A 13,387-nucleotide genomic window follows, 5' to 3' on the forward strand; every position below is an offset into this window, starting at 1 on the left:
ATTTATAGGCCTCTATAAGATCACTTGCCCACAAGAATGCCCACTTGTTAGAGAAGTTGTACTTAGAAATCACATCGTACTGTCAATTTTTCAGTAGACCGTTGAATTGTTAGTAAAATACAGTTATAAGTAGTAGAATTTACATATTGATGGCTACAAGGCATGCAGTTTGTCATTTATTTATGTGTAGAAGAGTTTCCATGAAGCAAGTTCTGGACTTGCCTAATGTTGATGAGATACATTTTTCTGTTCATTTTGGCAAGATGGTGGTAAGATGGTCATGTGCCAGGGTTTACCAAAATCTACCTGCTTGTGACACCTGGGAACTACTTTAGTTGCAAAACAAATGTCTCAAATCACATTTTTGAAACAGAGTTGTAGATCTTTTTGTGTCCAGCTATCGAGTTATATTTTTACACTAGTGTTGTTCTGTTAGAGCAAGCCAGGTTGCTCTGTTTTATAAAAAGTGAAAATGCTGGAAAACCTCAGCAGGTCTGGCACAATCACTAAGGAGAGAAAAGAGCTGACATTGCGAGTCCAGATGGCCCTTTGTCAAAGCTTTGACAAAGGATCATCTGGACTCGAAACAGCAGCTCTTTTCTCTCCTTAGTGATGCTGCTAGAATTGCTGAGGTTTTCCAGCATTTTCTCTTTTGGTTTCAGATTTCAGCATCCACAATAATTTGCTTTTATGCTCTGTTTTATCAGTTGCCTGATCACAGTGTCAGTCAATGTGGGCATAGAAAAGTGATGATCCACACTATTCAGGTGACTGGTGGTGAATGACTGGGATAGCATGGGGTGACTGGGGCGGCATGGTGGCACAGTGGTTAGTACTGCTGCTTCACAGCGCCAGGGACCTGGGTTCGATTCCCAGCTTGGTTCACTGTCTGTGTGGAGTTTGCACGTTTTCCCCATGTCTGCGTGGGTTACCTCCGGGTGCTCCGGTTTCCTCCCACATTCTGAAAGACGTGCTGGTTAGGTGCATTGACCCGAACAGGTGCCAGACTGTGGTGACGAGGGGAATTTCACAGTAACTTCATTGCATTGTTAATGTAAGCCTTAATTGTGACTAATAAATAAACTTTACTTTAGCACATGATTTGAAGACAGAGGGGGGGAGCAAGGGAGAGAAAAGAGACACTGCTTCATATTTCTTAATTCAAAGCAACTTGAATGTTTTTTAAAAAACATTGAAAAACCTGATTTGTTTCCCAATATCTAAAGCTCCTTTTTATTTATATTTCAGTTTGAAAGAATCACTGAGGATTATTATGGATATGAAGGAGGTGGATAATTTGCCTGAACTCGATGATCTTTTCCCAGCCCAAATTCTATTGTCAAAGTGTGTGGAGACCTGGAAAGCGGCTGTGACTTTCAAACGGGAACGATTACAAGTTTCACGATAGTTTCGAAGAGCCATTTGGACAAAATCTTTGTTTCGCAGCGATAAATATATAATTCTAATATAACATTGAAATCATATAAAATAGGGATTTTATTTTTAAAAAAGGAAATAGAAACTAAATGTTTCTACTTATCACTGAAGCAATGATTTATGAAGGACTGTCCGATGTAACTGCCTTTGTTTTGGACCTGAAGTTACTTTGAAGAGATGTTTGAAGTTTACGAAATACAGATTACATTATTAAAAGTTCAGTCTGTCATTGCTCACCTTGGTGTCTTAGTCCAAGGTAGATTAAGCATTGTAACACATCATGAAAATACAATTTTCCCCTGCACTGCACCTTACATTTATCTGAATGCGGGTGGTAGAATATATTTTGCCTGCAAGAAGAAAATCTTCTATATTCATTGAGGTGCCTTTATGCTAAGAAGCTGCTTAAAAATGTGAATATTGGTTTCCGTAATGAAGCCATATTTGAATAAAGTTTTACAAGTGCTTTTTTTTGTTAATTGTTTAGTAAATTTTGAAAACATAATGTTTGCTTTTAATTTTGTAACTTGCTGTAAGTTTCTACTAAAATCAAATAAAATGTGTTAATTAAAAAATACATGATTTTCAACACAGTGGCAAACCTTTATTATTTGAAGAGTGTAACAGCAAATCATGTTGGAAACGTGTTAACATCATCTGCATGTGACGCCACAGCAAAAGCTATGAAGGGAAGATTCAAGGTTCGATGTCAGCTAGGTGTTACTATGTGGTTAACTTCAACAGTTAATGACCATAAATTAGCCACTTCTGAGAAAGGGCTTAAACTAATTTGGCATTGGGCTGGACAGAAATAAGTGGGATTAGATGGGCAGTCGTAAGATTGGTTTGGAGTTCATGTGCAAAATGTATATCAGTTGGTGAGATGCAAGCACAAGTCACAAAAGGGGCCAAAGTGCAATGGCAATAATAAACCTGGTTCAAAGAAGGACTGAGAACTTAAATATTCCTTGCTACAAGGTCTTTAGAATAAGTCCATAAGATATAGGAACAGAATTAGGCCATTCAGGCCATCAAGTCTGCCCCGCCAATGTTAATTGGTAACCTATTTTCATTAGCCTCTTTTTTTTTGTCTCATTTTAACCTCTGCATCTTGAGTAAATCAGGGAGCTCTAGTTTTAGAGGACCTTCAATTCCCCCTCAAAAAAGTGTCACACTGGTGCCCCACAAGGCTTTGTACTCAGCCCCCTACTATACTTTATACACCTATGATTGTGTGGCCAAATTCCCCTCCAATTCTATTTTCAAGTTTGCTGTCGACACCACCATAGTGGGACATCTCAAACAATGATGAGACAGAGTACAGGAATGAGATAGAGAATTTGGTGAACTGGTGCAGCCACAATCTCTCATATGTCAACAAAACGAAGGAGATTGTCATCGACTTCAGGAAGTGTAAAGGAGAACATGCCCCTGTCTGCATCAACGGGGACGAAGTAGAAAGGGTTGAGAGCTTCAAGTTTTTAGGTGTCCAGATCACCAACAACCTGTCCCGTCCCCCTATGCTGATACTATAGTTAAGAAAGCCCACCAACGTCTCTACTTCCTCAGAAGACGAAGGAAATTTGGCATGTCAGCTACAACGCTCACCAACGTTTACAGATGCACCATAGAAAGCATTCTTTCTGGTTGTATCACAGCTTGGTATGGCTCCTGCTCTGCCCAAGACCGCAAGAAACTACAATCCATCATGCAAACCAGCTTCCCATCCATTGACTCTGCCTACACTTCCCACTGTCTCGGAAAAGCCGCCATCATAATCAAGGACCCCATGCACCCTGGACATACTGTCTTCCACCTTCCATTGGGAAAAAGATAGTCTTGAGGTAACGTACCAACTGACTCAAGAACAGCTTCTTCCCTGCTGCCATCAGACTTCTGAATGGATCTACCTTGCATTAAATTGATCTTTCTCTACACCCTAGCTATGACTGTAACACTACATTCTGCACTCTTGTTTCCTTCTCTATGAACGGTATGCTTTGTATAGCGCAAAAAACAATACTTTTCACTATGCTAATGGCCAAATCAAAATCAAATCAATCTACTCTGTCCTACTTCCTTTATGAAGACCTCCAGTTGTTTACCTTGCCTACCAGTTTGTGAAGTTAATCACCTGGGCCTGATCACTTTTCAATTCCAAAGTTAGCCCTCCTGACAGTTAAAGTATTTTCACAGGCTTTCTCTCCTGGTGTTTTCAATCATGGCTGATAGGTTTCTCAACCCAATTCTCCCGTCTTTTCCCCGTAACCTTTGATCCCCTTACCAATCAAATAGATTCCAGAGGCTAGTCCCTCACTCGTCATTTGCTGCTGCTTCATCCTGAGCTCTTTTTGCTTGACGTTTTAGCATTGGTGATTTTCTATGTCTTTTACACTCGGGAGCAAGGTGAGGAAGCAGATCCCAAGTCTACCTCAGCTCAAACACGAATCGAACCAAGCTGTTAGCATTATTCTGAGGCACACACTAGCCAATGGAGTGAACCGACCCTCTACTTAGGATAGACAGGGAAGGAAGAAAAGAGTCTATTAAAGCATCAGGGAGGGTTGTTGTAGTTGAGATGTTAAAGATGGAATTTATTTGATTGGAATTAAAGAAGAAGAGGAGCTATTACATTATTGGGTGTATTCTCTGGCCACCAAACGGGCGGGGTGGGGGGGGGGAGATTGAAAACAAGTTACAAAGATATAAGAAGTCATCCTGGGGAAATCAAATTATCCTAGTACAGACTAGGATAACAGTGTCAAGGGTAAAGAGAGAAAGGAATTGCTGAAATGTATGTAAGAACTTTCTTCATCAGTGTGCTTCCAGCTTAACCAGGAAGGAAGCAATGTTAGATCTCATTCTGGCAGAATGAAATGGGAGAACTGGAGTATATTGAGGTTTAGAACAGTTATTGAAAAACACCAGGAATGAAAGCATATGAAAATACTTTAACTGTAAGGAGGGCTAACTTCAGAATTGAAAAGTGATCAGGCCCAGGTGATTAAATTCACAAACTGGTAGGCAATGCAAACAACTGGAGGTCTTCATAAAGGAAGTAGGACAGAGTAGACACACTTCTTTGAGGGAAATGAAGGTCCTCGAAAACTAGAGCTCCTTGATTTACTCAAGATGTAGAAGTAGAAATGAGACAACAAGGAGGCTGATGACAAATGTAAGATTTATACTACGGCGAATAAAGCTAGTATAGAGGTTTATAAAAAGTGGAGTGAATGATTCCGAGAGCATGAAAATAGATTACTAATTAACATAAAAGGGAGCCTAGAATCTTAGAAATACAAAAATGGCAGAAAGAATAGTCAAAGGTAGTTTGAGTTCAATTAGGGATTGAAATATAAATTGTGGAGCCAGGGAACATGATTGAGGTACCAAATGAGTAGACATAGAATCCCTATAAATGCAGAAGGAGGTCATTCGGCCCATTGTGTCTGCATTGACTCTCCAACAAAGCATCTTACCAGGCCCATCCCCCACTCTATTCCCGTAACCCCATGCATTTATCCCGCTAATCCCCCTAACCTACACTTCTTGGGACACTAAGGGGCAACTTGGCATAGCCATTCTGCCTAAATTGCACTTCTTTGTGTGTGCAAGGAGACCCGAGCACCTGGAGGAAACCCATGCAAACACGGGGAGAATGTGCAAAGTTCACAGTTACCCAAGGCCGGAATTGAACCTGGGTCCCTGGCGCTGTGAGGCAGCAGTGTGCCACCGTGCCATCCATACTTTGGCAGCATCCACTCCTCTGGTGAAGACCCATGCAATGTAGCAGTAAGGCAAAAAGCGGTGGTGACAATCGATTATAAAAATAGAGGAGGTACCTAAAAGGTTGTCTCTCCTCAAAGTAGAAACATAGAAAATAGGAGAATGTCATTCAGTATGATCATGGCTGATCCTCTATTTCAACGCCATGTTCCTGCTTTCTCCCCATACTCCTTGATGCCTTTAGAATCTAGAAATCTATTTCCCGCTTAAATATATTCAATGACTTAGTCTCCATAGCCTTATGTAGTGGAAACTTCCACAGGTTCACCATCCTCTAAGTGAAGAACTTCCTCCTCATCTCAATCCTAAATGGCCTATCCTGAGACTGTGATCCCCTTGTTCTTGCACACCACCTCCAGACAGGGGAATGCTCATCCCTGCATCCAATCCGTGCAGCTCTGTCAACATTTTATATGTTTTAATGCGATCCCCTCATTCTTTTAAATTCTAGTGAATGCAGGCCTAGTTGACCCAATCTCTACTCATATGACAATCCTACCATCCCAGAAATCAATCTGGTGAACCTTTGCTGCTCTCCTTCTATGGCAAGTATATCAGTTCTTGGATAAGGAGACCAAAACTGCCCACAGTAATCCAGATGTAGTCTCATCAAGGTCCTGTACAGCTATAGTAAGACATCCTTGCTCCAGTACGCAAGTCCTCTTGCAATTAAGACCAACATATCATTTGCCTTCTTAACTGCTTTATGTACCTGCATGCTTGCTTTCAGTGACTGGTATACAAGGACACCCAGGTCCCTTTGTACGCCAACATTTCCCAATCTATTACTTTTTAAATAATACTCTGCTGTAGACGTTGCTGCATCGTATAGACTGACAACAAGGGACTAATGAGTAGAAGTGGTGATTGGTGGTGCTGGTTCAGGTACCTGCACCAGGTGACAGCAGTTTCTGATGTAGAGCACTGTCCAAGGCGACCACATAGCTGCTTGTTTGTGCAGCATGGTTGTGTACTGCCACCAGTTTGTTGTGACCATGTCTAGTTTAGATCCTGACTGGCTTTGTTCTAGACTGTAGTTTGCAGGCATTGTGGTCGTAGTACCTTTTACCTCTTTGTTGCCACTTCATTAGGGTGACACCCACATTTACCTTCATGTTTGGTTGCAGAAGGGTCTTGGTGACATGGATGATAGTTCTGGTACATCCGGAGAACATTCTCTGTGCTGATGAGGTCGGCACATTTTGCAGGTTGAGTAGTGTCAGGCAGCTTTGAGTTCATAAATTCTACAGGACGACAGTACTTAAATCGTCATGATATCAATGTCCTCCTCAAGATTTGCCTGGTCAGTGAGAAGGTAAGCTCCGGAGAGGGCATCCACAAGGTACAGCTCCTTAACTTGCTTGTAGAGAACACTGAGGTTGTAGAATTGTAACTTGGACGTCATGTGCTGCAGTTGTGCTGATTTGGTAAGAAATGGCTTTTTGAGAATAGTTATGAATGGCCGGTGATCAGTTTCAACATTAGCAGGATGGCACAGATGAAGGCATGAGATTTTTGATGGGCAAAGACGAGGGCAAGGATTTCCTTATCGATCTGAGAATACTACACAGAATACAATACTAAGAACCTTAGTATTAGGCATGGTGGCTATAATCCGTTCAACCGTCCTCATGGGATGACGAGGTCTCAACAATGCCTTGTTTAGATGAACTGGTTCCATGCATATCCTGACCATGTCTTTACCGTTGGTACCATTCGCTCCAATCCACTCTGTGGCCTCGTCTATGAGGGCTATGGCACCCAGTCTTGTCATTGATTCAATTCCTTGATTACTTTCTGTTTTGTCACAAGGGGGACTCTTCTTGGTGCACAGACAGCAGGCGTTACCAAGTCATCCCATCTCATATGATAAACGACAGGTAACTTCCCATGTTGCCGCAGTTAAACAAATCTTTGTATTATAGCATTTGTGGGGCCTAGTCAGACCAAGCTACCTTAGCTATAGTGAGATGCTGTCATGGAGACTTAATCTCGTTTTTACATCTTGGTCGACCACATTCAACTGGGAGTTACCCTGCATGCAATGCAGAGCAGCCGCACCTTCTGTACAGGTGTACCGAATGCCACAGGATTTACCTTGGTGGTAGAATCTGGTGCAGCATTTGGGTCCATTACCCACAGAAGATTTTGATTTGATTTGATTTATTATTGTCACATGTATTAACATACAGTGAAAAGTATTGTTTCTTGCGCGCTATACAGACAAAGCATACCGTTCATAGAGAAGGAAAGGAGAGAGCTAGGATGTAGAGAAAGATCAACTTGCTTGGGTAAAACATTGCACTTTGCTCCAGTGTTGATCTTGACTTTTGAGTTTTACATTGCTGTTTAATGTGGCGAAGATGTCATCTTTCCCTGTGGTGGTGTTGACACTCTCGCAGTACAATGCTTTTAGAGGCTCAATGCTCTGGTTTCTCTGATTGGGCTCCAGCTCAGTCACCCTGTTCATGTTCCAAACCCTGGAGGAGTAACCAGCTGCACTGGGCTAGTGGCAGAAACAGGGTTGATGTGACTTTGATCTGCAGCATTTAGCAAAGTGGTTCCACTTGTCACAGTTGTTATGTTTATTAGTTGCGAAGCACACAGTCCTGTGAGTGACAGCTCACAGAGCATGTTTTGCGCCGTGAAAATTTCAGTTTCCCACCTTAACTTCTTTCTGCCTCTTAGCATGTAGATGTTGATGGCGGATTCTAGTGTTAGATTTTTCTCTCGTTTTTCTCTGTTTATGCGCATCACTACGGATTCTACAGGAAATGCAATCTCACACAAGTTCATTAGTGAGGGTGCTGAATGCACTCTTTTTGGAAAGGATTTTTAAAGTTGGGGTATAAGACTGAATGGGTTTTTAGTTAATCATGTTAAGCACATGAGTCATAATAATTTATAATAATAATCATAATAAACACATAAGTCCAGTATAACATTTTTCACCAGCATGCGTTTCTGTTAGGAAAAACAGAAAACGCTGGAAAATCTCAGCAGGTCTGATAGCATCTGTGGGGAGAAAATAGAGCCAACAGTTCAAGTCTGGATGAGCCTTTGTCAGAGTTAGAGTAGTTGAGAGGAACTCTGATGAAAGGTCATCCAAACTCGAAACATTGGCTCTATTCTGTCTCCACAGATGCTGTCCGACCTGCTGAGATTTTCCAGCATTTTCTGTTTTTGTTTCAGATTCTAGCATCTGCGGTATTTTGCCTTTATTAACTTAGTGCATATCTGTTAGAATGTCTTTGACAATACCTTCGGGTCCTCTTTCTCTTCCTCTCCTTGGAAGACTAAGGAGTCAAATTTCTTGACTGCCTTGCGGCTAGGTTTAGCAGTCTATACTGTTAAAATTCAAGTCAGAAGCTCCAAAGTGTTTTGCGAAGTCCACCTGGATTATAAGCTTTGCAATTTGAATTTGGCTAGGGTAAGCACGAGAAGTTTCACTTCGGGTATGATTCAACTGACCCACTAGGGAGCTTTTATCAAACAAAGTTTATTTAAGAATACGGTTAACATATAGCAATTATAAACAAGAAACAAAAACAACAATTAAATTGTATAACCCTTAATAAATATATGAAATGTTCCAATCAAACAAACTTCCCTATACAAAACCCTTGCCACAGGTTTAGCACAGAAAATACGAATGCTCACGTGATGCTGGAACTTAGTCCCTTGGTTGGAGAATTGAAACTCTGACTTCTCAGCCTTACAACATCTAGCAGCCCCCTTGATATGCACACAGACACACTTGAAGTCAGGACAGTTTCCCAAAACACCAGGGAGAGAGAGGGAGAGCTAGCTAACCATCAACAGCAGAATTTTCACTCCAGGAAGGCAAGAAGACCTGCTTCCAGCTAGCCAGCAGAATCTATGATACCAGGGAGAGAGAGAAAGAAGCCTGCCTGCCACTGGACAATCAGGACAGCTTCTGACTCTAAAACCAAAATTGAGTCCTTGGATTCTTCTGGGGAGGAACCACCTGACGTTGACCTGTCAATCAATCTTCCCCCTCACAATGCAGGATCATTAAAAAAAACTCCCAGAAAGTACCTGAGGCCCCGAGTAAGAATAAACAAAACCCCATTTAAGCCATTGAAGCAGTAATAAAAGGACTTCTTGCAGACAGCCCGGCAACCATGAAAAGGACCAAAGCTGCTTATAGCTGCAGAGAACATGATTTTTTAAAAACTCTTAAAGGTACACCAGCGTCACAGTACACTTGCACCTCTTATCAGAGAAGCCAGCACCACAGAAGATGCGTCATTCTTTTTCAAACTTGGTCCAGTTATCCGCAATGCTTTCACTGAAGATGAGTGGGTCAATGCATCAAAGTCCCTGTGCCATCTCAGCCAGCTTTGGACACCATGTGGAACCGTGTTCACCAAACAGTCAATCATGATCCATAGGTCGATCCTGGAGTCTTGAAAAGTCAATTGTCATTAGCTGCCAAAAATGCGCGGGACTCAGACTTCCCATGATGACATGCGAATCAGCTCATTGGCTGCTGAATCGCAGGAGCCAAAATGTGGACGAAGCTGGGTGAAGACAAAACGGCGAGCAAAGAGCCAGGGTCATCCAAGAGGCCAAAAACCTACCATTTCCATCAGGAATGGGAAAGTGAATTTCTGTTCACAAATGTCAAAGGCAAGACCATTTGTCTCATTTGTCAGCAGAGTGTAGCCTTGAGTAAAACAGGTCATTTGGAACGGCATTACAAGACAATGCATGCAAAATTTCAAGAAAATTTCCCTTTAAACAGCCCCATACGGACCCAGGAAGTTGGGGAGTTAAAGGGAATGTTACAAGCTCTATAATCACTCTTCAAAACCTGTGGCCAAAGGCAAGGCTGGCAAAGAAGCGTCTTTTCGCATTAGCCATCTGCTGGCAAAACATAAGAAACTGTTCACCGATGGCAAAGTTATCAAGGAGGCTATGATGGTTGCTGCCGACACCTTGTTTAAAATTTTAAAACAAAGATGAAATGACAGCCATCAAGAGCGTGCCGCTTGATGCTTTAACCGTAACCAGAAGGGTGGAATTGTTATCCGAGTATGTGTCTCATACTCGGAAAGAGTGAGACTTATCAGCCTGTGAATGTTTCTCACTGCCGTTTGATGAGTCAGTAAACATGACAGATACATTCCAGCTGATGGTTTTCGTACACATGCCATTCAAACAACAACAAAGGCGGACTTCCTCACTCTTTTGCCACTCAGAGACAGGACAAGAGGCGAGAACATCTACTACAAATTTACAAGGTACGGGTGACTGCGAAAAACATTCCGATCTAATAAACTGATTTCAATCACAACTCATGGTGCACTGTCAATGCTGGGTGTCAATGCAGGCTTTGTTGCATTTTGCAGAAATGATCTTGAATTCCCTTCCTTTGCCAACTACCGCTGTGTTATCCACCAGTAAGCACAAGCAAGCAAGACTTTTCTCAAGTAATGCCAGTTGTTGTCAAGATCATCAACTCAATTTGTGCCAGAATTCTTCAAGATTACTTGTTCAAATCGTTACTCAATGAGTTTGATGCCATCTGCAGTGAGCTAATCCTTCGTGCAGATATCGTCAAATCATAGAATTCCAACAGTGCAGGACAGGCTATTCAGCCCATCAAGTCTGTACTGACTTTTGACAATATCTTACCCAAGCCCTCTCCCTCTCCCTATCCCTGTAACCTTGCACATTTACCATGGCTAACCAACTCACCTTTGGACACCAAGGGGCAATTTAGCATGGCCAATCCACTTAACCTGCACATCTTTGGACTGTGGGAGGAAACCGGAGCACCCAGAAGAAACCCACGCAGACACAGGGAGAATGTGCAAACTCCACAGTCACCCAAGGCCAGATTTGGACCCTGGAACTGTGAGGCAGCAGTGCTAACCGCTGTGCCACTGTGCCATGAGATGGTTAAGTCGAGGGAATGTCCTCCTGAAATTGTCAGCTTTCTTAAATCAAGAAATGAGGTGTAGAGCAAGCTGTCTGATAATGCGTAGCTGCTAGACTTGCGTTTCTTACTGACATAAATGCAAAATTGAATGAGTTAAACCAGGAACTGCAGGGGAGGGGCAGAGACTTGTCACACACAATCCGTGCTGTGAATGTGTTCAAGTTGAAACTGGACCTGTGATCCACCCAGTTAAAGAACCAAATTACTGAGCACTTCCCAAATCTGGAGAAAATCCAACAACAGGTCAAACAAAAAAGGTTCCATCCAAACAAATTCTTTGACCACCTGAACAAATCGGAAAAGGAATTCAACAGACTCTTTCAGGAGTTAGACAAGATGGAACAAATCATTATGTTTGCCTCAAATCCTTTATTTTCAAGTGGACATTGGAGAACTGACAGCAAAATTTCAGCAGGTGTTCGAACAAAGCAGTGGACTTGACATGGAAATAATCTCCATGCCAAATGACAGCGCTGAAAGCCAGGTCAAGGGACACAGGCATCTGGGACTTGTAAACAAAGAGAAGTCCCCTCTTCTGTCACTGTGTGCACTCAAGGTGAAGGTTTGCTTTGGTTCCACATACCTCTGTGAGATGGCTACTCCCAGATGAAAATCCAAATATTACACTCATTTCACAGATGCCCATCTGATGAACTGTATGAAACTGGCCATCTCAAACTACGACTCAGACATCACAGCACTCACAGATAGTGTGCAAGCACAGATGTCACACTGAGAATAGCTGAGCGTTATGCATAAGTACATTTTGGGGGATTTTAATAAAGTCAAATTTTTAAGAGTAGATCTTTTGATGCTAAAAGTGATCTTGTGCTTTAAAAGGTTGGAGATTGCTGATGTACAAGTTGCTCAGTTGTACAGAACAGGGACTAACAATCAGAAAGGTTTCTTCAACAATTTTAGCAGCTCTTGCATGTGTGTCTGCCCGTGCTGGGGAGAACTCCCACACTGCTGACATGTCACTTCCATATCCATGTCATCCCGGTCTACACTCTGCTATTTTATTTTTCCTACCCAAGTGGATAACTTCACACTTAAAAAGTTTATTTATTAGTCACAGGTAGGCTTACATTAACACTGCAATGAAGTTACTGTGAAAATCCCCTAGTCACCACACTCCAGCACCTGTTCGGGTACACTGAGGGAGAATTTAGCATGGCCAATGCACCTAACCAGCACGTCTTTTGGACTGTGGGAGGAAACTGGAACACCCGGAGGAAACCCACACAGACACAGGGAGAACGTGCAAACTCCACACAATGACCCAAGTCAGGAATCGAACCCAGGTCCCTGTGTTTCTGTATAGTATAATGTGGAACTGTGAGGCAGCAGTGCTAACCACTATGCCACCCACATTATACTATATCTGCCATGTATTTGCCCACTCACTCAACTTGTCGAAATGACCTTGATTTTTGATTTGATTTATTATTGTCACATGTATTAGCATACAGTGAAAAGTATTGTTTCTTGTGCTGCTATACAGACAAAGCATACCGTTCAGAAAAGGAAACGAGAGAGTGCAGAATGTAGTGTTAGTCATAGCTAAGGTGTAGAGAAAAATCAACTTAGTGCGAGGTAGGTCCATTCAAAAGTCTGACAGCAGCAGGGAAGAAGCAGTTCTTGAGTCGGTTGGTACGTGACCTCAGACTTTTGTATCTTTTTCCCGAAGGAAGAAGGTGGGAGAGAGAATGTACGGGGTGAGTGGAGTCCTTAATTATGCTGGCTGCTTTGATAAGGCAGCGGGAAGTGTAGACAGAGTCAATGGATGGAAAGCTGGTTTGCGTGACAGATTGGGCTACATTCACGACCTTTTGTAGTTTCTTGTGGTCTTGGGCAGCATCCTCCTCACCACTTACATTCCCACCAAATTTTGTGTTATCAGCAAACTTGGAAATTTTACATTTGATTCCCTTGCCCATATCACATTGTTGATATCCAGGATGCATTGCCTAAAAGAGTGGTTAAAGTGGATTTAATTGTTACACTCAAAGGAGAATTGAAATTTTTCAGGGTTATGGAGAAAGGCCGGTGTAGTGGAATAGCTCCAGGCACAATGGATCAAACAGTCTCCTGTGCAGTATCATTCCATCATTCTGTGACACATGCCCTATATCATTTTTAAACCCTGGTTTAAAACACTGAAACATATTTTCTAGTGTCACATTAGTCTCCCCC

The 13,387-nt window shown here is 42.2% G+C and overlaps 1 protein-coding gene across 1 annotated transcript in view; it reads left to right on the forward strand.

Moving 5' to 3' along the window:
- rnf213b (ring finger protein 213b) overlaps window positions 1-2,033 on the forward strand; it is a 163,557-nt gene extending 161,524 nt beyond the window's left edge. Inside the window, exon 68 of the mRNA XM_078225711.1 lies at window positions 1,249-2,033. Within this exon, the coding sequence (XP_078081837.1) occupies window positions 1,249-1,408 (160 nt within the window). The 3' untranslated portion in view covers window positions 1,409-2,033. The remainder of the gene's footprint in view (window positions 1-1,248) is intronic.
- The last annotated feature ends 11,354 nt before the right edge of the window (window positions 2,034-13,387 follow it).

This window comes from Mustelus asterias, chromosome 12 (assembly GCF_964213995.1).
Source record: "Mustelus asterias chromosome 12, sMusAst1.hap1.1, whole genome shotgun sequence".
Taxonomy (NCBI): domain Eukaryota; kingdom Metazoa; phylum Chordata; class Chondrichthyes; order Carcharhiniformes; family Triakidae; genus Mustelus; species Mustelus asterias.